Genomic DNA, 25,399 nt, shown 5'->3' on the forward strand with positions numbered 1-25,399 from the left:
CGCGGAAGAGAGCAGTAATTACACGAAACACACGTGTATAAACGCCAGAGAGATGCCAAATATATATAATCGCGTTATTAAACACAGGAATGCGAACTCGCTTGCATGAATTGCCAGTAATTAAGTAAAACTAACGTACGGCACTCTGAAATTATATGACGAAAGTTTGTTTTAATTATAATCTCCGACTCTAATTCGAATTCTATTTTGTAGCAGAAAGACTTATATCAGGAAAAAAATGTGTGTGTTATTTCCCGTCGCAATTTTCTGACTTTTTATTATTATTTACAACTGATCTCTCGTGACAAAAATTATTTACGAATTATCTTTACACATCATTTATTAATGAAATTTTGATACAGTCGGATTTGCCAAATGGAAGAGATGATGTGTAAGCTTACGTGCGTTTTTTTTTTTTAATACTTGAGATTCTTTCGTCGTAAACCGGCAGCAATTCCGAGAACGGACTCGATCCATTAGCGAATTACTCGAATGTAAGAACGGGCAGCTTTTAAAGAAGATATAGGTAGGTAGACATACATATATATAATATATATGTGTGCGTGCGTGTGTGTGTATATATATATATATATATATATATATAATATATATATGTGTATATGTGTGTATATATATATATATATACAGTCCAAAGCTTCAGATATATATAGTTTCTTAATGACTGCTGAGAAATAACGAATTAAATTCACTGTTCTGGTTTTCTCCAAGAAATTTGCTTAGTTTAATATTAAAATGTGCCATAAAATAACGAGATCGCTTGTCGTTTCAATTATTCCGCTCCTTGCCTTTTGTTTAATTTTCAGTCGATTTTACTGCAAGTACCGAGAATTTAATTAGAAAGAGGCAATTAGGAGAAAATATCGCTATTCGGTTTCCCCATTGTTTGGGCAAACCACGACGGAAAAGATACTTGCTGCGCGCGCGGTCGCGAGGCGATATTTCGCGATGACGATGAGATATCTTCTCTCGCGCGCGACACAGGCTTCCACGGTTGTATCGGAGGAGAAGGTGGATGCTCCCGATGGTCGATAGCGCACGAAGATTAGATCGGGATCGCCATTGGTGCCTACTTACACACGCTTCGTGTCGCGTTTCAGTGTTCTTTAGTGTTGTGCAGAGACGCGATAAAAAGGCTCTCTCTCTCTCTCTTTCTCGCCTCCTCCTCCTTCCTCCCCGTTCCTTTATTAGAAAATTTAAAGTCGACGGAGCGTTAGAAAGACGTTCTGACGCGGGGCGTTGGAACCTTTTTCTTGGGTTTGAAATAAAAAAAGAGATACTCGGGATGAAATTTCCATGACGCCCCCTTTGGGTTGGTCGTCACGAGGTCCGTTTTTTTACGGCAACGAGAGCTTCAGGCAAGCTTCCTCGTCCCTCTTTTCGCGCTTCGTTGAACGTGGGTAATTTCGACAAATGGACTCGGTCGACCGCGGGACGAAAGGACGAGAAAGACTCCGTAATTTAGCGGAGTAAGAAAGCGGTGGATCAACCAAATGCGCTCCTCCTCTTGCGAATCTCACACGTTGCCGAATTAATCTTTCTTGAAAATGTCAAAGCGCGATTTCTCGCGGAAAGCAGTTTGTCACCGAATCGCGCGCTCCTAAGAAACACATACGCAGCGCGCGCGCACACCGATACCTGTCGAACACACAGCTCTATACCTCCATATCTCCCGCGGTACGGGAATCCCTTCGGAGGAGACGGGGGTGCTGCTCTTGTCGTCAGTCTTCGTCGAGGCCACTCTCTTAGTATATACTCGTGTGTGTATACTTAGGTCTTTCGATATTTATACAGGGACTACATCGAGAGAGAAAGAGAGAGAGAGAGAGAGAGAGAGAGTGCGGCGGACGTTTCTTTGTAGCGCGCCGCTTCACCGGCGGCGTGAAGTTCAACGCGCATGTTGCCGCGCGAGAGTTCGCCATCTTGACTTTTCTGTCAACGCGCGTAGCGTCGTGTCGCGCGGCGACGTCGCTCCCGCGTTTTACCTTCGCTATCGCTTATCCGTCACGAGTTCGATCCCCAATTGTGTCACGAATCGCTCGCGAAAGTGCGCCGAGATAAAAAAAAAAAAAAAAAAAAAGAAAAAAAACAGTGCCGATCTCTCGATCGAGAAGTTAAGTTAAGTATGTATCATCGATATCAGAGATTTTCGTAGTCGAGTATAGCGTTCGCGTTTTAATTAACCGTGTCGGCTTGAGAAGATCAACTTTGTTTGTTTTGATTTATTCTGACGGTTTGAATTGTGCAAAAGAATCAGTGAATTACAAATTAAAATAATTTTACAAGCGCGCGATAATTAAACATAATTCGCGTTCGTGTACAAACAATTTAAGAGGTTGATATGATTATTATGTTATTATGTTATTATGTTATTACAGAGAGTAACTATCGATATCGAAGACGTCATATACGCGATATTCACTGGTGAAATTCGACATATCGCTAGCGATATCAAAATCCGCTCGAATCGCAGATCGACTTCGAGCCGCGCGGTGTAGCGCGCATGTCGTCGCGCGAGTCCGCCATCTTGTCAGTTTAGCTTCGCGCGCTTTGTCGCGTCGGGGTGTACGATTTCGTAACATAGTTGTTTTCTCGTCAATTCGCGTCGGTGTCTCTGTTGTTAATTATCGCACAGTGCCGACTAGACAGCGATCGTCTCGCACCCGCAACAATTGCAACACGCCGCGGTTTGTTCGAATTTTCTGTCTTTGTTTTCGACGGATTCGCGAACTCGTGTCCGCGTTCGAATATTATACGGTTCCGCGCGTACATCTCGCGCATTGACAACAGTTTTACTCCGTTCCGAATATCCCCGTGAATATGTCGATCATTTAGCAAATTGAACATTGCCATTATCAGAGTATCGAGAGATAAACCCGTTTTATTTAATCTCCTATCTTTGTTTTGACCGCGTATTAACCCGTATCATATTGACCGAATCGAATCCTGGTTGGAATTCGTCGAAGTGGATAAGTATATTTCTCTCTCTCTCTTTCTCTCTTTCATATATTTTCTATTTCAAAATAACAATTTTTTTTTCCTTTGTTGAAGCAATTGTTATATGAAATTTGTTTTCGCGAATTTCCGTGGGAAATTCTTTTAAGAGTACTACGTATATATAGTACTCTACTTATCACAGGAAAATTATCGTGTCGTCAAATTGTGCGCATCGCTAGCGACGTGTTTTAATTAACAACTTAATTAACGTAATGCGAGACGCGTTGTGTGTGAAATTAGCACAATCCGATCCAAATATAAGAGTGAGTTTATATAAACATATGTACATATATATATCTGTGTGCTATACGATTAATCGGTTGATGAGCGCGTTATCTCATTTCACGCGCGGTTTACAATAGATAAAAGCAATATACGCGGATTGTTTATCGAGCGATCATCCAGATCCGTGTGTATCGCGCGCGTCACGATAACAATCACTCTAGTAGTTTTGTTTGCGATAGTCTCTATAAACGCGCGCGACTGGACACGTTCTCGTCGGTTGGCGGTGCGGTGTTTATTTTCTCACGCGCGCGGTGAAGATCGTGTCGTGGGTTTATATCCCCACGTTTTTCTTTCGCGCCGCGCGCAACGGCAAACGTTATTCCCGACTCTTTACAGGAGGCGTCTTAGATTTTCATTACAAATAAAACGTGTTGAACGGAGGAGGACGCGTTTGCAGCGTCACGTAGCGCGACTTGAATAACATAAAAAAAAAAAAGAAAGAAAAACAAGAAACATCGTAAATAAGCCTTTAAAAGGACGGTTATTTCTCCGTTCGTTCTCCGCGCTTCTCGGAGTTGTCCTTCGATCGTTCGCGTCGCGCAGGTGAAACGAGAAATATGCGCGATCGCAATTAACCCGCGCGTTACTTCGCCGCCCGGATATTCTCGACGTTGGTGCGTGTTCGCGAAAGTGCCTCGTCTGGATGGAAGAGTCGAACCGATGTCAGAAATCGCCCAAGAATTGGCGCCGATGGAACAGTTGGCGGATCTGGCCGGGCGGCAGCAGCGGCAGCGGCGCAATCACAACAGCTGGTAAAGTAACTTTGTTTTATTATGCATGCAGCTCGCTGCAAACGCGGTTTCTCGTTTGTTTATTTTTGGTAAACTCGGTAAATGTAATAGCGGCGTGTTTTTATCTCGCTTCCGGCGAATCTCTCGTGATTGTGAAACATCTAAATTGTTTTAACGTATAATAAAAGCGATGCTCTTTAGAAAATACTTGCGGACTTTATGTTCTGAAAGTTGTTGTGTGCGTGTGTGTGTTGTTAAAAAAAATAAATAAATAACCACGAGAATTTGTGATAAAAATTTTTCATGAAGTTACACGAGTCATTTTTATAGGATATAGAATATGTTTTTTTTTTTCGACGGAATGACGCGAAAGCCGATTAAAATACGTGACGTTAATAAGCTTTGGTTTTGATGAAGGAAAGAGTATTTTTTTTTTTTTGTTACGCTGAAAGCTTTTTTTTCTCTGTCTCTCTTTCTCGCAAAATTCTTATTTTGTCAGGTGTGCATGATGCTTCTTTCGAAAATCCGTTTTACGTATTTGAAGCCGACGTCGTCGCGTTGTTTACTTTTTTTTTTTAAATTTTTATCCCGCGCATTGAATGCAAAGTTACACAACGATAGCTGTTAAATATCGCTCCTTAAGAATTTACTGTGCAAAACGGGTTGCGAATATCGATTCGATGTTGTCTCTGTAATACTTCGTTAATCTCAACAAAAATACACGATTTTTGCTGTCCTTGATTTTACGCGACAGAATAATAAAAATGTAAGAAAATAGGACAAATATTATTCTCAAATACACAGATTCGTTATATAATAATATAATTTCAACTTATGCACACACAAGTTCACATAATCTATTAGTTTTAATTATCATCAGACCGTGCAAACATCGGTGTGCATATATATTCGTCTCAATAATTAACTAAAAATGCAAAATATTTTTTTGAAATCCATTTACATTTTTTTTCAATTTAATTTTCAAGCAAACGCAAAGAAAATTGTTCAGGAAAATTCGTTCAAGAATGAGATTTCCCCTCGCTCGGGCAATTTTCGTTAACGGTTAACGATCACATCCTTGCGGCGGAGAGCAAGTTATTGTCTCGAGTTATGACGGCAATTAAGCGTTGCAGCCAGATTTACCTTGTAACTAACTTTCGTTGACCGGTTTTCTTGGTCTCTCTCGCTCTCTCTATCCATCTCTGTCCGCCTAGTTTACTCCCCGGCAAGATTAGCGAGCGATTCGATTAACGTTAGAACATCGCTAACAGAAACCCTAGCTCTCGTTCATGAGGAAGTTCATGACGCGATCCCAGATGATGGTAACCTACTTGTTCTTATAGAACAGTATGTTGCATTTAAAGTACACGAGAGTGCTAACCGAAACCGATATCTTGTGTTATTCTAGACCTCCACTGGGAATATACTCAAAATTTCCGGACGGATAATAACCCAAATATGATTCGGCCAGAGAAACTTTTCATTGAATTCGTTTCTAACTCGAATATTCGGAGAAATTGTTACGAGTAAACATAAACATATAATTTCTCTTCAAGCATTATGTGTATACATATATATATCGTTACTGTATTTTATTTCAACGTCAGATATTCGCAATTATTTTGCGATGTAGTTTCGAAGGGAATTCGATTGTTAAATCGACCGAATCTCTTCGGATTAGGGATGAAGAACGAATTAATTTGATCACGAATCTCACGACGGGATTTCACTCTTCAGAAATAAAAATCGATTACAATTGGAAATTTTTTACTTTCTCGTCGCAGTTAGAATTATCACAGTAAAGAATTATATCGCTTAATCCGGATTACCGTGTAAAACGGATTTTTTTAACATATATAAAAAAACGTACGCTCGGGATGTTTTTTATTTCCGACCAGCAATTTATCATTCGTCAACGCAAAAAAACCGATAAATATTAGGGGATGTTTTATTTCCGAGCGAAATATATACAAACCCCGTGCGTTGTGACTTCGACCCGGCGCGTTATTCGATACGCACGACAAATCGAGACAATTTCGCGGAAAAATCACACAGGTAAACGCACACTGTGCGGAGCGCAGAACCGAAGTAGATTTCCGCGCGTTTTCGGCCGCGCGGAAATGACTCGCATACGCAGCGTGACGTGGTTATTTCGCGAGCGCGAAACTTGTTTCGAAGGAACACGGCGCAAAGCGAATATATGAAACGATTTCATTTACAAAACGCGCGTCGCGAACTGTGCTCGACGTCGAACGTTTATGGGATCGAAAATAGAACCGTTGATGAGATTTTGCTGGAGAGAACTACCAGGCGCATTAATGGGCGACAGCCTGTGCTTTTAAACGACGTTAACCCGACATCCTTTCTCGCTATTAGGAATACCAATGGGAAGGCGTTCTTCGATCGAATCCCCCTCGAGACTCTCTCTCTTTCTCTCTCTCTCTCTCTCTCTCTCTCTCTCTCTCTCTCTCTCTCTCTCTTATCTTCCTAGACTCTAATATCTCGGCACAAAACGCCGAACGGAAGCGGAGAATCCGAAATGACGTATAGGGACAGAGAAGACGAATGGGCGCTCGAAGGGATGAAAGAGAGAAAGAGCCAGGCACCAAAAGGTATTTGTTAATCGGCTCGCAGGAATGTTCAATATAGGTGAGAGAATAATGAACAATTCTTATGACGTTCAATCGCCTTCTACTTCTTTCTCTCTCGCTTCTTGCAATAAATGGCGCGCGACCCCAAATCATCCCGCATTTGTTATCCGTCGCTCTTTAATGTCAGACTACGCGGGTATATTCGCGAACACTATAATACACGTTCGATCGTGATACTTGAGCGACTCTCGATTAATTCAAGCGCTCAAAATTTCCTCTCACACACTGAACGCTAATCAATCACGTAAGTGTAACACACACGTGCACATAGTCGCTCGCTCTCGCGCCGCTTTCGAATTTCTCGTTGTCGACTCGCGTCAACTATTGTTTCTCGTGTTACATATCAAACTGACAAACTTTCGGCATCAAACTGTCGTAAACAAACAGGGGTGAGAGGGAAAGGCACTGTAGCGTTTCGCCAATTCGGTGTTGCACATTCCACTTTTCTGAAGTATCTCGGATTTCTCTGAACTTGGACTTGTGCATCCCCAATCCGGGATCTACCGATTTTGTGACGCCCGATCTCTCTGCACGTATGTACGTCTCGAACGTACTCCTCATTCTCTTCGCTTCCGTCCGCCCATTAATTTGCATTTGACGGACATTGAGGAATGAACGCTCGCTGTGATCGATTCTTCTCCGACGTACGTTTTCTTTCATGTAACACTGATTTATACAATGTGATTTAGAGTTTAGAGAAAAACGACACGAGATCGGCAATGTAGCTCGAAATCAAACGGATATTTTGAGCGATTTATTTTTTGAGTGAGAGAGAGAGAGAGAGAGAGAAATCGATCACGAGGATTAGAAGACGCCGCGCCTTTTAAGTAGCCATTATCATACTGATCAAGCAACATCTCTCTTCAAGTAGCATCCCCCCTAATGCATACTAATATCTCGCACGAAGAAACTTTCCCCGTGTTTACCGTGTAAGCTTGCTTGGGAAACTTGCGACGGCCACCGTGTTATTCATAGTTCTTCATTCGGAGGACGACACAATCGACATTTCATTAGGGAACGATCGTTCTTCATGTGATCACAAGAAAACCGCGTAAGTAGTCGAACATACATTGGAGGGGGGGTGAAATAAAAAAGACGCGCTGCGTCGAGATAAATTTCGTCGGTTCATCATTTTCTCCTCGCGCGTAACGCGATTGGCACGTATATGATTTATATACCTTCGCCGCGTTGCGCTATCGCAACGATTCCAAGATAAATTAGTTGCTGAAAGCCACGAGGGGGGTTGCGCCATTTTTATATGTGAGGGTTTATAAGACGCGCGACCGGGATCCCCGTCAGCTTATTTCTTTTTCATTCGAGATATCATATCCTCGCACATGTGCGATTTTATATATCACTCTCGTCACTCTCTTTTTTTCTTTCTCTTCTTTTTTTCTCTCTCTTTCTCTCTCGCTCGCGTGATCATATTATAAATTGCTGAAAGACGGACGGGTAATCCCTCGCGGGTGATGTACGAGTTTATTATCCGAGGCGCTAAGCGCCGTCTGTTTCGTCTCTCGTAAAATTCTCGTGTGTTTTGTTTTTTTTTTTTTTTTTTTTGGACGGGAGCTCATCGCGCGTCGCGCTTACAACGCGCACATACAAGCGCCGTTAGAAAACTTGTGCTTACAAAGTGCATGCTTGACTTTCTTTCGCGTTTTTCTGTCGCCCGTGGATTATTAATTACACACGAAACAAGCCCGGAAGGAAGAATATGTCGTCGCGCGCGCGTGACGAAGAAAATAACGCGCTCGTTTCGGATTCTATTCCGGGAAATAACAAAATTCGCGAAAAAATTTTTTACCAGAGTCATCTCCGGTCGCGCGCGCGAAATATTAATTTTGTAGTCGCAAAATGTTAAAACTCGCGTATTATATAATAATATACCTCCCGTGAGAAATATAAAACGTTGTTTTGCCTTCGGTCCCTGCAACTTATTGCTCGCGACTTGAGCTCGCGTTCTGTGAACAGGGCCGATTAAAAGTAACGACGAAAAGAAATCCTTTGAGGCTCGCTGAACCGAAAATGCATCGTGGATCGAATAATTAGGGTATGCAACGTGATATGCGGCGCGCACGACCGGCATATATACGTTTTTGACGTCATCGATGTGTATAGTTGTGAGGCGTCGCGCGCGCTCTGTCTTTCGAGCGCACGCAAATCTCGGCCGTGCGCGACATCCGAAAATTCGCGCCGCAATATCTCGCCACTCATCGTGTCTGTCTTTTTGTGTTCGTTATCTATTTGTTTTTTGTTTACTCGTGTTATCTATAATTTTTGCGATGAGCTTCATAGCGTCATAGCGATCGCAAGTTAATAGCGCGTTATACTAGGTTTGATCGTGAAAAAGTTTATATGTGTGTGCGTGTGTTTGAGAGTGAGGCAGCATGTGCGCTACGTGCAATAGATATAGCATCGTCAGGGCTGCTTCGCGCACAACTTTTTTATACACGCAATATATATATGCAGTTTTTATATTTAGGGACGCATCGATCTCTCTCTTTCTCTCGGCCTTTTTCATCGCGAGCCGTATTTATGGGGTTTTGTGCGCGCGCGAGTAGTTTGGCGAATTTTCGTCGAGAGAAAACTTGAAGCGCGACGCTCGCTTATATTTAAGTCATATCTCGCGTCGAGAAATTACTCGAATATCGATCACGCGCGCGCTCGAAGAGATACGCGGCACACGTCATGTTCGGCGGTGATTCTGTGTCGATATCACTCGGCTCTCCCCGATGATGGATGAAATATTATTTCATTATACGTAGAACACACACACAGAGACGCACAAGCGAAGGTTGATGGGTTTTTTGTCTTCCTTTTATATAAGAATGATGAATTCATAATTAATTATACGGCGCATTGTACGGATGTCTAATTACAGAGAGAAATATAAATATTTCTGGAAATTTCAACAAAGCCCATTCAGAGCGCATTTTCCGGACACGCTGTGTTTAATCCCGTCACACACGCAATGCGCAAAAACGTTCAGAGAAATATTTTAGAAAATATTAACAAAATCTTTCAAAAAGGCTTTTTTTGTTTTAAATACAATTTATTACAGCGACATATAAATTTTCTTAAATACATCGGGATTGATATTTCGCGATGTACGAACGTTCGATGAGAAACGTTAAACATTAATTTTAACATTACGGAGTCACGATTGCGAACGTACGTATTAACATCGCGTTTTCGCTTCATTTTACTCGATGCGGTTCGACCGCATATCTATTCGCCGATGCAAAATTACGATTGTCGCGCGCGTCTGTTTCGTTTCGATCGATCATCGGTAGACGCAACAGTGCGATATCGAACGGCGTGTGTGTATTGCCGTCCATGCGGGTATCTCTGGCCGGTCTAGGAATAGCTCATCCCGACCGGGCATATTATTATCTTTGCCATTAAAACATCCCCTTTAGTTAGCATTTCACCTTGCAACGAGGACGCGAAGTTATCGGCGGCGCGGAGGTGCGCCGTATCTCTCGCCGGGCAGAGAGTCGATCTTACACGTCGTTGCTCGACAAAGTGAACCGACGCTCGTATTAATATCTAGGGTCCGTGGCTGTCACCCTCTGTATTTCTTCCTATCCTGCTGCTTTTAACGCTCCAAGTCTCTTCGGGGCTTCGTGAGAGAGAAAGAGAGGAAAGAGAGAGAGAGAGAGAGAAAGAAACAGAGAGAAAGAAAAAGAAATCGGCGCGCGTTCTGAAATCTGTTGTGACATCACACAAAACACGCGTTTAGTTTGAAAATCTTGAATGACGTTTAAATACGCGCGAAACGATCGACGCTATTAATCACCTGTACGAAATTCTGCTCTCGACGTTATCCCGTTGTTATCTCGTCGCGTGAATTGCGGAAATCGCGGTCTCAACAACGGAGTTGCAAGCAAGAATTGTGCCTCACACAACGACAGTGCGGTCGTAACTCTGCGCCGATACAGATCGCGATCGGTTTGCAGTTTCCGCGTTTTTTTCTTATCAATTGAGATATTCTCGAGAGAGAATCGCACAGTCGTTCTCGAGCTGTTCGCGTCCGAAAACCGGAGTATCGGTAACTTGTCGTGTCGTTTTTGCTTTCGCGAACGCGAATGAAAATTCGGAGAATATATTATTTCACTCTTCAATTGTGACCTCTCGGAAGAGAATATCGCAGTTTCTGCGAACTCTTTTCAGGCGACACTGAAAGCCGGAGATTTTTCGCGCGAATAAAGGATCATCGGGGGATTACGATTGCGAGAGATCTTTTCGGCGTAACTTTGTAACACACAACGACGCTGCTGTGATGTTACGTTATTCGCCGAAGTGTAAGAGAAAGGAAAGAAAGTACGAGAAATGTGCGGCAAAGTTCGAACTTGTTATGCTAATAATTCCTTTCTTCTGAAAGTTAGCGCTATTTTCTCTCAATATTATTTTGACCTGAAAGGTTTTGCTCTCCTTCGTGCCGCTTCGCGACCGATTTCTTCCCGACCTGAAACTCAACTCCCCGGTATCTATCTTCGATAGTTCATTACGACATTTTGTTATTTCAAGTCATCAATCTCTCCTCGCGCGGTTTGTTGCTCCAAATTGAGAACTCCCACGTCCCACAATTTCGCTTTCTCTATTTTATCGGATCGCGAAGGGAGTTGAGAAATTAGAACTTATTGAGGGGATATAAATTATTTCGCTACATCTCTCGTTTGCTTTGACATAGTTTCCAATTTGTTTCTGTAATCGGGCGCGCTATCAACCGCACACGTACGTGCGTCATCGGCCAAATAAATCATCTCTCGCCTACACCGACGATCCTTTATTTACTACTCGTAGCAGTCCTCCGCGCTTTCTGCGCCGCGAGCGGATCGCAAAAAAGGAAAATCCATCGCCGTCTGCCACGGTTCGCTCGGTTTTTGCGCTCTGTGGAGAACAGAGCCTTGATTCCCTTTCTCTCTACCCTTTCTTTTCAAGGATCTCTTCTCGCACGGTTCGCAGGACGAGAGAAAGAGAGAAAGGTCGGCCTTTCCGATGAAACGCTTATTTCCGATCTTCCGAGAAAACGCGCGGAGATATTCGCGCGCTACTTTGGTGCGCACGCATATTAGATTTTCGCGGTATTCGTCGTCGTCGTCGTCGTCGTCGACGTTGTCGTTGTCGTCGACGCGGCGCGGCGCGGCGCGTTTATCGTGTCCCGCTCTCGCTTAACCGACGGTTCGTTCTCTCGGGACCGTCAGTAGCCCAGCGCCACTCGGCGAAGTGCGTCCACCCTGTCCAATCCCCGCCAAAGCTACACGTCGTGTGCTCCACTGGTGGTGGTCCTATCGTGTGTTCTCGTCCTCGGGACGGTCCACGCGCGATATCCTCCGGATATTGTCACATCCCCCGGCCGGTCGGGTACACGTCAATCTCGCTCGCCACGCGTTCGACGCGTTCTTCAACCCCCTCGCGCGTCAACCCCTCGCTCGCTGTCTCTGTGTCGTTTTTCTTACGCTTCTCTCTTTTTTTTCTCTCTCTCTCTTTACCTACTGTCAACCCTCTTCTCTTGTGCCCCCTTTTCACGTGCGCCTTCCTTTGTCGCTACGTGAACGGTACATACGTGAGTTCTTTCTTTTGCTGGTGAAACCAAGATCGGTGGATTTTTATTTTTATCGGTGGGCTCACGAGTCTTCTTTTTTTCTGTTTTTTCTTTGATTTTTCTCCCCCTTGTTTGTCTCTCTGTCTCTCTCTCTCTCTCTCTCTCTCTCTCTCTCTCTCTCTCTCTCTCTCTCTTTCTCTCTCTTGACTGCGATTTTTGAAATCGAGTCGATAATTCATGAAGAAAAATTGAGATGTCGATCACGAACGAAGAGCTTGTTCGTAATCTCGTGTCCGTGCGTGTAAATCTCTCTCTCTCGTCGAGTTTAAATCTCTCTCTTTTTATCTCAACTTTCTCTTGATTTCCTTCTTGACTTTGGTCTCGCGCGTTTTCTCCTTCGCGTTTATTACAAACGATCATAATTTAAAACGACTACAAACGAGAAGATAAACGCACGACGTCCGAGTGACATTGTTAACTCGGATGTTTATATTTTGTCAATGCTTTTACTATAATTTTTTACATCTAACAGAAGCTTATGAAAATTTTTAATTGTTGCGCCGTTATCCTTTTTATATTTTTAACTATTTTTAACTATTTCTTAAAAAAGTTTTTAGAGTCGCGTAGAGTATTTTTACGTGAAAACGTACGGATTTTTGTGCAACGGATTTGAAGACATTTATAATGCAAGATGTTTCGTTTTTATGCGACGTTTCTGTACGACTTCATAACGCGCCACTTTCGTACGTTTTACGGCTCCATTTTGCAAATTTTCCCCGCGCTGCAGCATTATCAAAAATGTACGTTTTAAGCACCGGAGTGCCGAGAATAGATATGTTTGTAAGATGATCGCACACAAGAGAGAGACGCTTGTCAATTGTAACGCAAGAGTCCACATGTCGTTTTCTTTCTTTTAATTCAAGTTCTGCTTTTAATCCATTAGACGATACCTATAGCAAATCGTCTTTCAGTTTGCGAGTAATTTGAGCTTTTTTTTTAATAATGCTTTTAAGTTCAAATGCATTTTACTCTACATTAGTCGGATCCTTTCATGTTTGCATTCTTTAATCTTTTTGTTTCAAATTTTTTTAATTTTAAAAAAGTTAATCGAATTGCGTTTGTGATAAAAAAATATATATGTATATATTTATATATATATATATTTTTTAAACTTAGGGTCACATTTGTTTGGTCGACACTAAAAGCAGCGAAATTTTTACATTTGTCGGTAGCTACGTGACTTTTTCTTATTTTTCCCCAAAACCGTCAAGTGCTCCTTTTCAAGTATTCTTCACGCTCACAATGTAAGGATCATTCCCTCGGGGCTGATTCCAATTTGGACCGTCCGTACGGTCTCTTCCCCAGAGTTTCCCCGTTAATGATCCACAACTGTTACCCTACTCCTACGTCGTCGAGAGATGCCGGTTGAACATCGACGTTTCTCGTAGCAAATTAGTCATTCACCGGGACATAAATTGGGAACGTCCGCCGTTTGAGTGCAGTTTCCGTAGGCATTTATAGCGGCCTCATTTTCACGACGATATTCCGCCTTTTGTTCGTTAATTTTTAAGTGACGTTTACACTTGCGCCTATAGTTATTTCTCTCAAATTTATTTTCGATTTTGTCAACATTTCCAAAAATAGAACAATTAAAAATATACACCGAGCGTTCGGCTGTGACCCCAAGCTTTGCGGTTGTCTAAAGAAGGGTTAAGCTGAAAACTCAACTTTTTTATTTCAAATTTAGGAAACATGAACGATTGTAGAGTATAAACGCATTCGCATGAAGAAGCGCGTGTTGTCGAATTTATTCGTGTAACCCCGCGCACGTTACATCACCGCGGCGCGATGGATTTTTCGGCTTTTTTCGAATTTATTGCGAGTCCCTTTCCAACGAGCTTCGCGTAATCCGTCGAACAGACGACGAATGCGCGTGAGAATCGCGAGAGAGAGGGCAGAAACGTGTGTTCGTCTAGTTGTTTTTTCTCCGCGGTCGGTGGTTTGCAATCGACGATTTTGGGATTTGTTTGAACAATACGGGAGAGAAAGGAACGATTCGCTCTCTTGGAACGTGAAATTCTCTCGCTGCTCGCGTCCCTTTACGAGCATCGGTGTCTCTCCCCGCGCGCGTCGTCGCGATCCAGTTTACGTTCGCGACCGATGCGAATCACACCATACGAAAAGTCGTTAAAGTCGATACATGCGCTGCGACCCAAGATCGGCCGAAGTTGGAGAGTTTCGTGATGCAGTGATCCGGAGGGACGGTGGTGCGCTTGCCTCTCATCCCACGAAAGAAATGGACAAGGATAGGCATGCACAAGGTAAGGATGTATATACACATATGGCTATTCCGCGACCGCTGTTTCTTATTTTCTGAAATATCATCGATATAACCACTCACCTCCGAGACTCGTTACGTATACATCTCGTCTAATAAAGATAAATCTTCTTCCTCTCCTTTATCTTTCCGTTTTTCTCTCTCTTTTGTCCTTTTTTTTTTTTGCTATCTCGCGCTTCATGCTTTATATCGAGATTTAAACGTAAGATGGATGTTTCTTCCTCGAAGAGAAATTATTCGATGAATCGTTTCGATGAATCCTCTTTGCCGCCGTGTCCTACGCGAGACGGATCGTAATACGCGAGATGATTTCATCTCGCGTCTTACGCGGAACCGTGTCCGCGATTTGTTTCCGTCGGGTTTCTCGATTGAAGCACATTTTTCTTTACCGTGAATATTTCTCAATAAATTAAAACCCAGAGATTGTTTTTTTTTTCGCCCACTCGCGAAGAAGATTCTTTGGAATCGTTTTAATTATAACTAGCGCTCGACAAATTATTATATTGTTGTTGCCTTTGTGCGCTAGATCTTAGGTAAAAAAAAATAGAAAAAGAAAAGAAAATAACATCGCTTGAGTTATACAGAAGAATCATCATCCTCATGCGGTTTACTAGTCGCTGAGTAATGAAAAATCGATTTTTTTTTTCCACAAACGTAAACGCTCAGATAAACACAATTCAATTGTTCGTGCTCGAGAGATTTCAGACTCGCAAATGAGGCCGTCGAAAGCACCGGACCGATCGTGAGAAAGTTATTGGACGGTCAGCACTTTTCGGGACCGTTCGATCGATCCGCGCTAATGGTCAACTAACGTTGTAACCGCGGAAACTCCTGACGAAACTCGTTTCCGGAATTAACTCTCGTTCACTCGCGTGCACGCGGAAAATCACTCAAATCATCTTCGTGGTACTCATCGCGGTCGTTGAAGCGAAGATCGACCGCTGAAAGGCGAAATTCATATGATCGCGGAGATGTGTCGAAAGAGCGCATTTTAATTGATGTTGAGCGAAGCACTATCCGCGAAGAGAGCTATTCGAGGAAAATCCCAATAACGAGTAATATTTTCTACCGTGGAAACGTGCCAAAACGCAGCAGCACTTTTTAACGAAATTATCGTGTGTGCGTCTGAAGCGGATTTTTCTTTTGTGAGGATATAACGTCAATTGTCTCGTGTTCTATCTTCGTTCGTGCGGTCAGGTGAAGCAGACGCGCTTTCAAAACCGGAGCTATTGTGTGTTTTTTTTTTTTTTTTAGTTTAAATCGGTGCATTTTGCCGATCCGTTTATCGGACGAACGATGAGCGAAATCGTCGAATTAAATTAATTCGCGTTAACAATCGTGTCGATATGTAACTTTGACACATGCATTTTCGATGTGTACGGAATTATTACACATCTCTGCAATTTTGACAGACGCGATGAAATTAACGTGTTTTGTTTTTTTTTATTTTCTTCTAAACACGCATGTTTCACCAAACACACAATTTAATTGCAAATTCGGATGCACTGCGAGTACACAGTGCATCTGGATTACGAACGAATTGCCTGAATATCGGGATATGTCGCTGTTTTTCTTCGATCGGATATCAAATGTAATTTTCAATGCTGTGGGAAAAAGAAATCTCGTTTTGTTCTTGCGCGATAAGACGACGATAACGGTATACTTTTCTCTCGAGTTATTGAAGAATTTATCGGCAATCGCGAGGAGAGAGGACTGCAGAAGCAATTTCACACAAAGTGAAGTCTTCATTTTTATAGTTCCGAGTTTGGAAAACGCGTTACACTTAAAATCGATAAATCGTGTCAAATTTATATTTTTGTCGGTATCACTTCGCTTCCATTATTCATACGATACGAGATCGAGTTAATATCTATTCGGAGACAAAATGACAGTCTCTCGCGCCCCAGGATAGAGCTCTAGGTACGCGCAACTTCTGCGACCGAAATAATATTTTTCGCGATGATTTCTGAAAAATTCATAGGGCAATGTGGGAAGATTATATAAAAAATTCTGATAGGGACATCTGAATTATTTATTCAAATATGAAAAACTCGATTATACACCACAATAAAAAGTTAATAAATATATTTACGCGCTCTAATATGTTATTTCACGTCAACATTTTTCGTTCTCGTTATAGGGGAAGAGTGGCATTGAAAGAGCCAATTTTATAGTATGAAGCCAAAAAAACTACTTAAAAAGCAATCAAATATGACGCTTATTGTTCCAATTTGTAATTTATTTCTTTATCTTATGTAATAAACAAAAAGACAAAATTCAATAAGCTTAATAAACATCACTTAATAAACATATTTTTACTTAAAAGAAAAGTAAAATTTGGCTTTTATAACATGGTATTGAAAGAGTTGACTCCTTATAACAAGAATCTTTAACTGTTTATAAACAAAACAATAAACTATTAACAGACATTAAACTTTCAAGAAAACCTTTTAAAATAACAATTGAGAAGAAAAAAAAACTTAATTTTTTTCAAGTATCTTTAGAAGCAATTTTGACAAAAATAATTTAGCGCCCTTTTTATCCCACATTTTTTTGTGTGCCCATTCAGAACAAAGTTTACACTGAGACCATATTTGCTTACTCTTTTTATAGCGTTTAGTGCACATTATACAATTATAATATTACTATTTTTTTTCAATTTTTCTTTTTTTTTTATTTTTGATAATATTTTGTAAAAATCTGAACAAATCATCATTACATTCACTGTCAGAGCAAGATGTTTGATTAAAAAGATTTTTTGATTGTTTGGTAGCCGGTTCTCTTTCATCACACTATAGTCCGGCTCTTTCAAAACTTTTCTTCTTAAAAATTATAATCTCAAAATACACTATCAAATTAACGTTATAAATGAGAAATATTTACATAATTAGGATACTAAATACATATATAAAATCATGATATAATAATTTTTGTATTATTTCTTTACACAAAAATGTTAAAAAACAAAGAAATAAAACTCAAAACTTTACTTTTCGAAGACAAAATCTTTAATACGATGCATCGGCGCTATTTATTTTCAATAATCTGTCAAATGTTTGTGGATGACACACGTCTAGTGTTGCTATATAAAAATTAAAACTTCCGTGAGATTCGTTCAGAAACTGCCAAATAATTGAAAATGGCTCTTTCAAAACCTGGCTCTTTCATGTCACTCTTCCCCTATTTCATAATTACGAATTATATCGTTTAATCTGCATTTTTCGCGAGAAAATCCGGAAGTGAGAATCGCGAATTGGCAGATGAAATATAGTTTGTCGCCGCGAGTTAAGGGTCGAGAGATTTGAGCAGAAAACTCGCACGCTCTGAAGCGCACTTGACATTTCGCGGTCCGGAAGTCTCTCAATCTAAATGTTCGTCGGTGAATTATACTAGATCGAAAGTTTCTCGCGCAAAAGTGCCCGTCGATAATTGCAGATGCGCGATTTTTCATGTCGTAATAAGAAAATTTGTTAGACTCGGTGAAATTACTCGCTGATCTTCTCCTCGCTCGGAAACGTTTTATTTGTTTTCCGAAGTCGGTAACTTCCTAACTAGGAAAATCGCGAGTTGCGATTGAGAAAAAAACGCGATCTGCAGCTGCTTTACTGTAGCGCGCCGGAAGGAATAAATGAATACCGCGCTAATGATGTCTCTCGGATCTTCTCGTTTGTTTCGCGAAAACACGACAAACAGGAACACTCGGATAATTGCAGTAAAGCGCCGTTGAGACGTTACGTTGTCGAGAGTTGTATCGAGGTTGCTCCGCAATTAATCAGTCAACTCTTGGCGCGGAACGCGGAGCTAACTTTTCGCGCGCGACACTTATTTCTGATATTATTGAATTCGAACCGAATTAACGCGATTGCAGGCTCCTCCACGCCGAGCTCCTCCGGAGCTAAAACTACACGGGATTAGCGGTAAGTGAAATATCAAATATTGAATACAGGCTCTGACGTCTGACACAGATATCGCACATAACGCGATATCTTCGGAAAAATCTCTTTGTAAAACAAAAAAATTTTATTTCTGTAAGAGCGAAGTCATATCCAGATGTTGCGTTGAGATATTGTCGCGGAGCGCGCTTTGATTGATGACAATTACTTTGGATGGGATATTAAATTTTCCAAATATATCCTTAATATCCTCATGTGAATAATTCAATGAAATTAACGTGCAATTAATAGAGGCTTTATACATATCGTAATTAAATATATCTTCGCGTAATGAAATTTCTAATAATCGAACAGTAAAACAAATCACAATGTAATATATATATATATATATACATACATGTACATGTATATATAATGTACATTAATTGTATATACATGTACATATGTATATAATTATATGTATATAATTAAGCTCTCTGCTATATATGCAAAATAAATTATGCATTAATGACATGTTTGCCAAATACTCTAGTAATTACGTATACTAATAATAGTAAAAACGCGCTTGTGCACGTATTTTTGGAATATTATTAATTTTCGAAATTTCTCTCTGCATTGTGTGCCATTTCTTTATGTCTGGTAATTATATCTCGGTCGAAATATAACGCGAAATAGTCCGCGATATTGTCAAATGTGATTATGGATCATTCGACAATTGTGATTTGCAATGCAATTATCGTCATGTGAATGGCAAATTGGTACGCTTTTCGGACGCGCAGCATATTTCGTATGACATTTGCTTACATATAGTCCCAGCGCCGGTAATATGTTAATGAATGTGGGATTCACTTGCTTTTTGCAACCTATGAAAAATGCGCATTTTACAGTAGAGAGATTACGATGATAATACATAATTATGATACTCACTTTTGTAAATGTGATATTTTTCTTTACAAATTTAAAAGGAAAGAGTATCATGTGAATATATTGCATTAGGTACTTGCATATATTGTCACTCCCTACCTATAATCTTGTAAACTCCAAAACGCAAAGTTTAGAGGAGAGCAGTTTAAAAGTTTAAAACTTTATATGTTTCTCTAGTTATAAGGGATTCTTTCGGTTTCAAATTTTTAACTTATTTACCTTTTTATGAATATTTTGTTTTTAAATATTTGACGATCACACAAAGAACATGACTGTTTAAGTGTCACTACGCAAGAAACTGAAAATTCCGTACGTGACACTTATGTAATTATATATGTAGGGAGTGTGACGATATTGTATTTGCGCGGGGAATTTCAGTAAGGTATAATTGTAATTTGTTTTTTTTTTTTTTAATGTAGTACTTTTTTTTAGCATTGATAATTCAATTCTCGAATCGCGTTTCGCGCTTGAAATTGCATCTTCCTATATACTTATAACGTAAACGGCTTAGTCAAAAATCAATAATGTTGTTGAAGTTGCTTGTAACAACTACCTAGTGGGCGCCAGTACTCCTTTGAGCGATTTTCTTTGCCGCAAAATCTGATTCCTCCGCGCGCAACTTACGTCGGTAAATTACCCTCTGTTGGGATTACATTGTTATAAGTCCCTCGTTGTATATTTTATCCTTTTTGCCGGATGACAAGAAAGAAGGAACCACGAGGGGATTTCAATATCAATTGGCGGACGCAAGATGAATAGTAAGTAGCGCTCAAAAGGGAATTATAACAGTATTATACACGTTTATTTCTGTTAGAGAGTTTTCTCTTCTGTCACTCTAGGTTGCTTTTAATATTTTGCAAAATGTCTGTGTTTTCGGTGTCAACAATCTCTTTTTTTTTAATCTTTTCGCGTTACTTTTCTCTCTTTCTTTCTCTCTCTCTCTCATTTATTTAATTCTCTCTTCAGTCTGTAACATAATTCATGTTAACGATTCCCACGAGGCCTTTTCTATAGAGATTACGGCAATTTTTCGCGGTTTGGTTAAACTCGAGAGAGAAAGAGAGAGAGTGTGTGTGGCACTCGACGTATTTGCGCTATTAGGAGTGCAAAGGGCGCGCCACGAGAGAATAGGGGAAGCAGAAATATTTTAATAAAGCTCTTACTGTCGTCGGCCCACGATCTCAACCGGTCGGGATAAGCTTCCGAAGAATTTACACTGAATTCGAACCTTGGCGCGTTAGGAATAATCGCATTCTTGGGGTGACACTTTGGTTGCTCCATACGCCTTCGCACTATTTACAAATAAATATTGTAAGTTCAAAAACACATACAAAAAACGTTCAATAAGGTCGAGAATAAAAGGGCATTCCATTCGGAATGTAATAATCGAAAGAAATCGTAGTTTAAACCATCCAAAACGGACTTCAAATAGCACGAAATGTGTGTTTTTTTTTAACGATAACAGATTGTATTAAACATTAATTACAAAGGAGAATTTTCGGTGCACGGCATTTTTATAAATCTCTTTTTTAGTTATGTTTCAATATTTATAAGAACCACATGTTTCATGTTTATCTATCATTTCTTGTAAGATTTTACACAAAGATTGAAACACATGTTGATTTTTTTCTTGCATAAATATTAAAACAATCGGAATCTCTCTTTAATTATTAACATATCACGTGAATTTTTATCGAGCACTTAAGCCGAGCCAATGAGAAGGTGGCGATCAATATGCACATTTCTCATTCCTTTAAAACTCGTAAAATTTTTAAGAGCATTTACTAGAAATTATTCTGCGCAAATTGCGTGTTTACCGTACACGTCGCGAATGTAGTTATTACTTTTATTTTCAACTTCACTAGAGTTGCACGATAGATGTGCGCGCGTTTCATTATTTCAAGAAAGGTTCTGTTATATACGTTGATGTAAAAAAAAAAAAAAAAAAAAACACAGTAAGTCACACAAAACGTGAGCGTTGTTCGAAATATTAAATCCCTCGATAATACGTTTGCAGAAACACGTCGAATTTTCTTCGAGAACTCGTATTCTCTTGAATTTCAAAAGATGCGCTTACGAGAATGAGACAAACCTCTCTTTTGAGGTTTGTATTTAACAACGTGTATCTATAAGGAAGAAAGAGAAATGTTACGTGACAGCTTCTGTTCGCGCATCTACACGTTTTACGAATAGATCGTATAGGTAAGGTACGCGAACTATTGCACGTGTTATTAATATATAAACCGACCTTTTAGATGCTATTTCACCCACACAAACGTCGCGAGAATGCGTGCGTATTACATACATACGTACGTACATGGAATCGCGAGATAGCCGCATTGTCTGTTCCGCACGCCCACGCGAAATGAAATCGCGGGTCGTCCTGTTTCCACCTACGTACGACGCGATATACATGTATCCGCATCGGGTGATCCGCAACGCGAGGCTGTTTCGTAAATCCGGTTGCATCATTGCCGTAGTGTGTGTACGCGCGCGCATGAGTGTGTGTGTGTGTGTGTGTGTGTGTGTGTGTGCACGTTCTCGAACTTTTATCAAAAATTTCACCCGAGATATTGCGCACGTTACTCTTCGTTCGCGGGAGTATATGCGCCGCGACGCTAACGCTCGGATCGCCAAGGCGTTTCAAGGATTTCTTCCTCGATGGAGCTTGCGTACAATCTTTCGGATGTATGTTGTTTACCGCGGATTCTGCCAAACTCCGTATACCGGTTCGAAATTAGTTTGTCGGCAAAATTTGGCATTTAGCCGGAAAATTGAGATTCGGCGATTGCAAAATTCAATTAGAAATTATATGAATAACGTATTCGTATAATTAACATAATATTCGCAAGAGTAATTAGAACGCGATATATTGTACAATAATTACTGTAGCAACGGAAAATTGAACGGTTTTCAAAAGATTCTATACGCTAATAACACACGTGGTGTGCTTATATACGCAACTGAACGATAATCGACAGCGAAGTGTTGCTCGCTCTTCTCGGCTATATTGTTATCCTGAGGAAATCGCGCGCTACGTATATATATTCGACTTTCATCGTCGATCTCAATTTCAAACAACGATAACATCTTCGCCTTTTCCCGTGGCGGCGCTATTACCGCGCGTCTTTAAGAGAAGGAAAATCATTACGCAAACAATGTCAGCTTAATGGATTGCATTCGCTCGGCAACGTCTCGTCGCGAATAACGACGACGATTAACGTTATCGCGAGAAGATATCTCTTCAATTTATCGATGAAGAGAGAAACGCTGCTTCTTCGCGGAAGAAGTAGGCAATATGCAATTTTGATCGATGAATGCGCACAAACGATCGGGACGTTCAAAGAGAATTCCAGAGAGGAGAGAGAAAAACGTTAATAGATATTGATTTTACGTTGGTTTTTCTCTCTTCAAGTTAACTTCAATATTTGCGAGCTTGCGAACGTCGCCCGTCGTGTTTGTACGTCATTTATACTTTTTTTTTTTTCACGATCTTTCTCTTTGCTTTATCAATCGATTCCGGAAGCTAAAGGCGCACACTACACGTTCCGGGTAACCCACTTTGGTGTGTCTCCGGGAGCTATTTCTCTCCCTTGGATTTGAGCAAATATCGAACGCGATGTTAGCGTGCTTAGTATGTACAAGCAATATATATATATATATATATATATATATATACACAATGCATATAAATAATATATTCATGATAAAATAAAGATAATACGCGACTAGAAAGAAAGAGAGAGAGAGAGAGAGAATTTTGATAGAAGCACGAACAACTCGGACGAAGCTCGTAAATCGCAATTTCATACCCACTTGAAGTTTGAGAGACTCTCAACCCGAAGTCTGTCTCTTATTATTATTACTTACGTCAAATCTTTTACTCGCGTTTATTACGTAACACGAGTTTTCTTAGGTCGTCGTAAAATGGCGATGCGCTTCTGTTTTGCAAATTTACGATCGTCGACGCCAGTCTCTTTCCCGACTACGGAGACGGTGTTTAACGCCGCATATCGCCGTCTTTTATAGCGCAATCACGAATTGTGCGCGATATTTCACAGAACGCGAAGCTTATAACGCATCGTCGAAAATGCGTAGAAAACAAAATGTGAACGCGACGAAGACTGTGTAACGAACAACGTGTGCATGACAATGACGTCAATCATTAAGAACAGCGTCTCAGCGTTTTCTCAAACAGGCGAATAGATAGAATTTATTTGAAATGATTTGCGTGATGTCGCGGAACGTTCTTGATTTACAATGAAACACGGATTACTATGAAACACGTCACTTCGTGACTCAATTGCGAGGTCTCGTCTTCTTTTTCCGTAAAAATCCGACGATCGATGCGACATCTGATATATTCTTTTTCGCTACGCGCGATTTGTTTCTTTTTTTCGTATAAATTTACTTTCATAATTATTTTAATAAAAACGCACGTGAAATAAAATTCGGAAAAAAATGTTGTCGAAAGGAGAAAATGTGGCTGAAACAAAACAGATCGGTAAACACAAAATTAATTAAGGTTTCAACATTCGCCATTTTGCGGTTTTGTTCACCGATGTGTTTTCCGTCCAATTAGAGGCGCAACACAGAAATCGGAAGTGGTCCACAACAGCTTCCTCGCGCATTATCTCACGCTAATACAATTGCATTTTGCTTCTCGCGCGATTCACTCGCGTGAAATTCTCGCGACGAGACTTTTAATATGCGGAGCGAATTGAATCGCAATTTTATCGCGACACGTATAATGTTTTGACAGGTCAAATTTTGTCATAAATCGATACGTCAAACTTGGTTCAAATTAAAAAAAAAAAAAAGAAAATAGTAAAACAAACACATTTCTTTACGTTCGGATATTTTTCTGGTTTGTATTCCGCGCGTTTTTGTCGTATTCGGTCAATGTCTTTCTTTCGTGTGTCACATGCAGTCGCGCACTATTAAGGTCACGTGGATGCGGCATTTCAGAATTATTGCAGCGCGGTTGGATTCGCATCGTCAACAGAGCGAAGATTTTTCTTGTTGCCTGAACTGGCAAATAGCCGAGAGATGCGTTGAGGGAGATGTTTCGCTCTTTCGAATTCGCGAACTCCTCGAAGATACACGCGCCACCGAAAATCGCGTTTATCTTCGATGGCGAAAAGACGTACTTGCGAAGTTGGATCATCGTCAATTTCTTGAATCTCTGCAAAGAAATCGTATATGTATATATATCAGACTAGCGCATTTTCATCATTCAAGGCGCAAAATATATATTTTGTATCTTTTTTGGCCAATCGCTTTAGATGCTTCTTAACATTGTGCAGTGACGCAAACCGCGTCTCTTTCTCTTCTTTTTTTCTTCTTATTCGTGTGATTTATATCCCGTTCGTGCAAGAAACGCGTTTCCATTTTTCGAATACGAGATGCGGAGTGGATTTTTTGTTTTACTATATACATATATATATATATATATATGCGTGTGTGTTAACGAGAATGTAATATGTGTTAGTTTGTGCATTCGATGCGGTACGTCGCGCATATTGCAGCGCGCTCGTCGCGGTCTTACTTTAATTAGAAAATATTTTCCGCATGAAATTTGTGCTTATTAAGAAAGGTCTTATTTTCTCTCTCTCTCTCTCTCTCTCTCTCTCTCTCTCTTTGAGACAGTTCTCTTTTGAGCTGTCAACTTGAATTTGCGCTCATTATTCTCATACGCGCGTTTACTTTGTAAGCAAAGATTAAATCGTCAGCAAGAAAATTCGTTATGAATAAACTGGATACACGCGCGAAATTGCTCGCGATTTCCTCTTTTATTACTTGCAATAATATGATGTTATTACAAATGCAACGTTGTTCGAGCAAATGTATGTACTTAATTGGCATTGCCGCGCTGTCCTGAGGACACCACGCAGTTGAACCGGCATTTGTCATATTCCGTTAATCAGGCGCGACAGATTGTCAGATCATTACTCCGATTAATCGACATTCGCGGCGATAATATACACATCGTGTCATCAATACTAATGTGCGTA

At 40.5% G+C, this 25,399-nt stretch overlaps 1 protein-coding gene across 13 annotated transcripts in view; it reads left to right on the top strand.

Annotated features, from left to right (window-relative positions):
* The first annotated feature begins 11,877 nt into the window (after nucleotides 1–11,877).
* LOC109860516 (calcium/calmodulin-dependent 3',5'-cyclic nucleotide phosphodiesterase 1-like) overlaps nucleotides 11,878–25,399 on the top strand; it is a 98,153-nt gene continuing 84,631 nt past the window's right edge. For 2 of the 13 annotated variants that reach the window (XM_020439735.1, XM_020439744.1), the window contains exons 1-2: nucleotides 11,878–12,049; nucleotides 13,407–14,551. Coding sequence is in view for 1 of the 13 variants with exons in the window: in XM_020439726.1 (XP_020295315.1) it covers nucleotides 14,431–14,551 (121 nt within the window). In the remaining 12 variants the exon portion in view is untranslated. Of the gene's footprint in view, nucleotides 12,252–13,406; nucleotides 14,552–25,399 lie in introns of all 13 variants that reach the window. The other 11 variants (XM_020439654.1, XM_020439696.1, XM_020439668.1 and 8 more) reach the window with 11 other exon arrangements.

The sequence above is a fragment of the Pseudomyrmex gracilis genome, unplaced genomic scaffold, assembly GCF_002006095.1.
Source record: "Pseudomyrmex gracilis isolate BER0280 unplaced genomic scaffold, ASM200609v1 scaffold_8, whole genome shotgun sequence".
NCBI lineage: Eukaryota > Metazoa > Arthropoda > Insecta > Hymenoptera > Formicidae > Pseudomyrmex > Pseudomyrmex gracilis.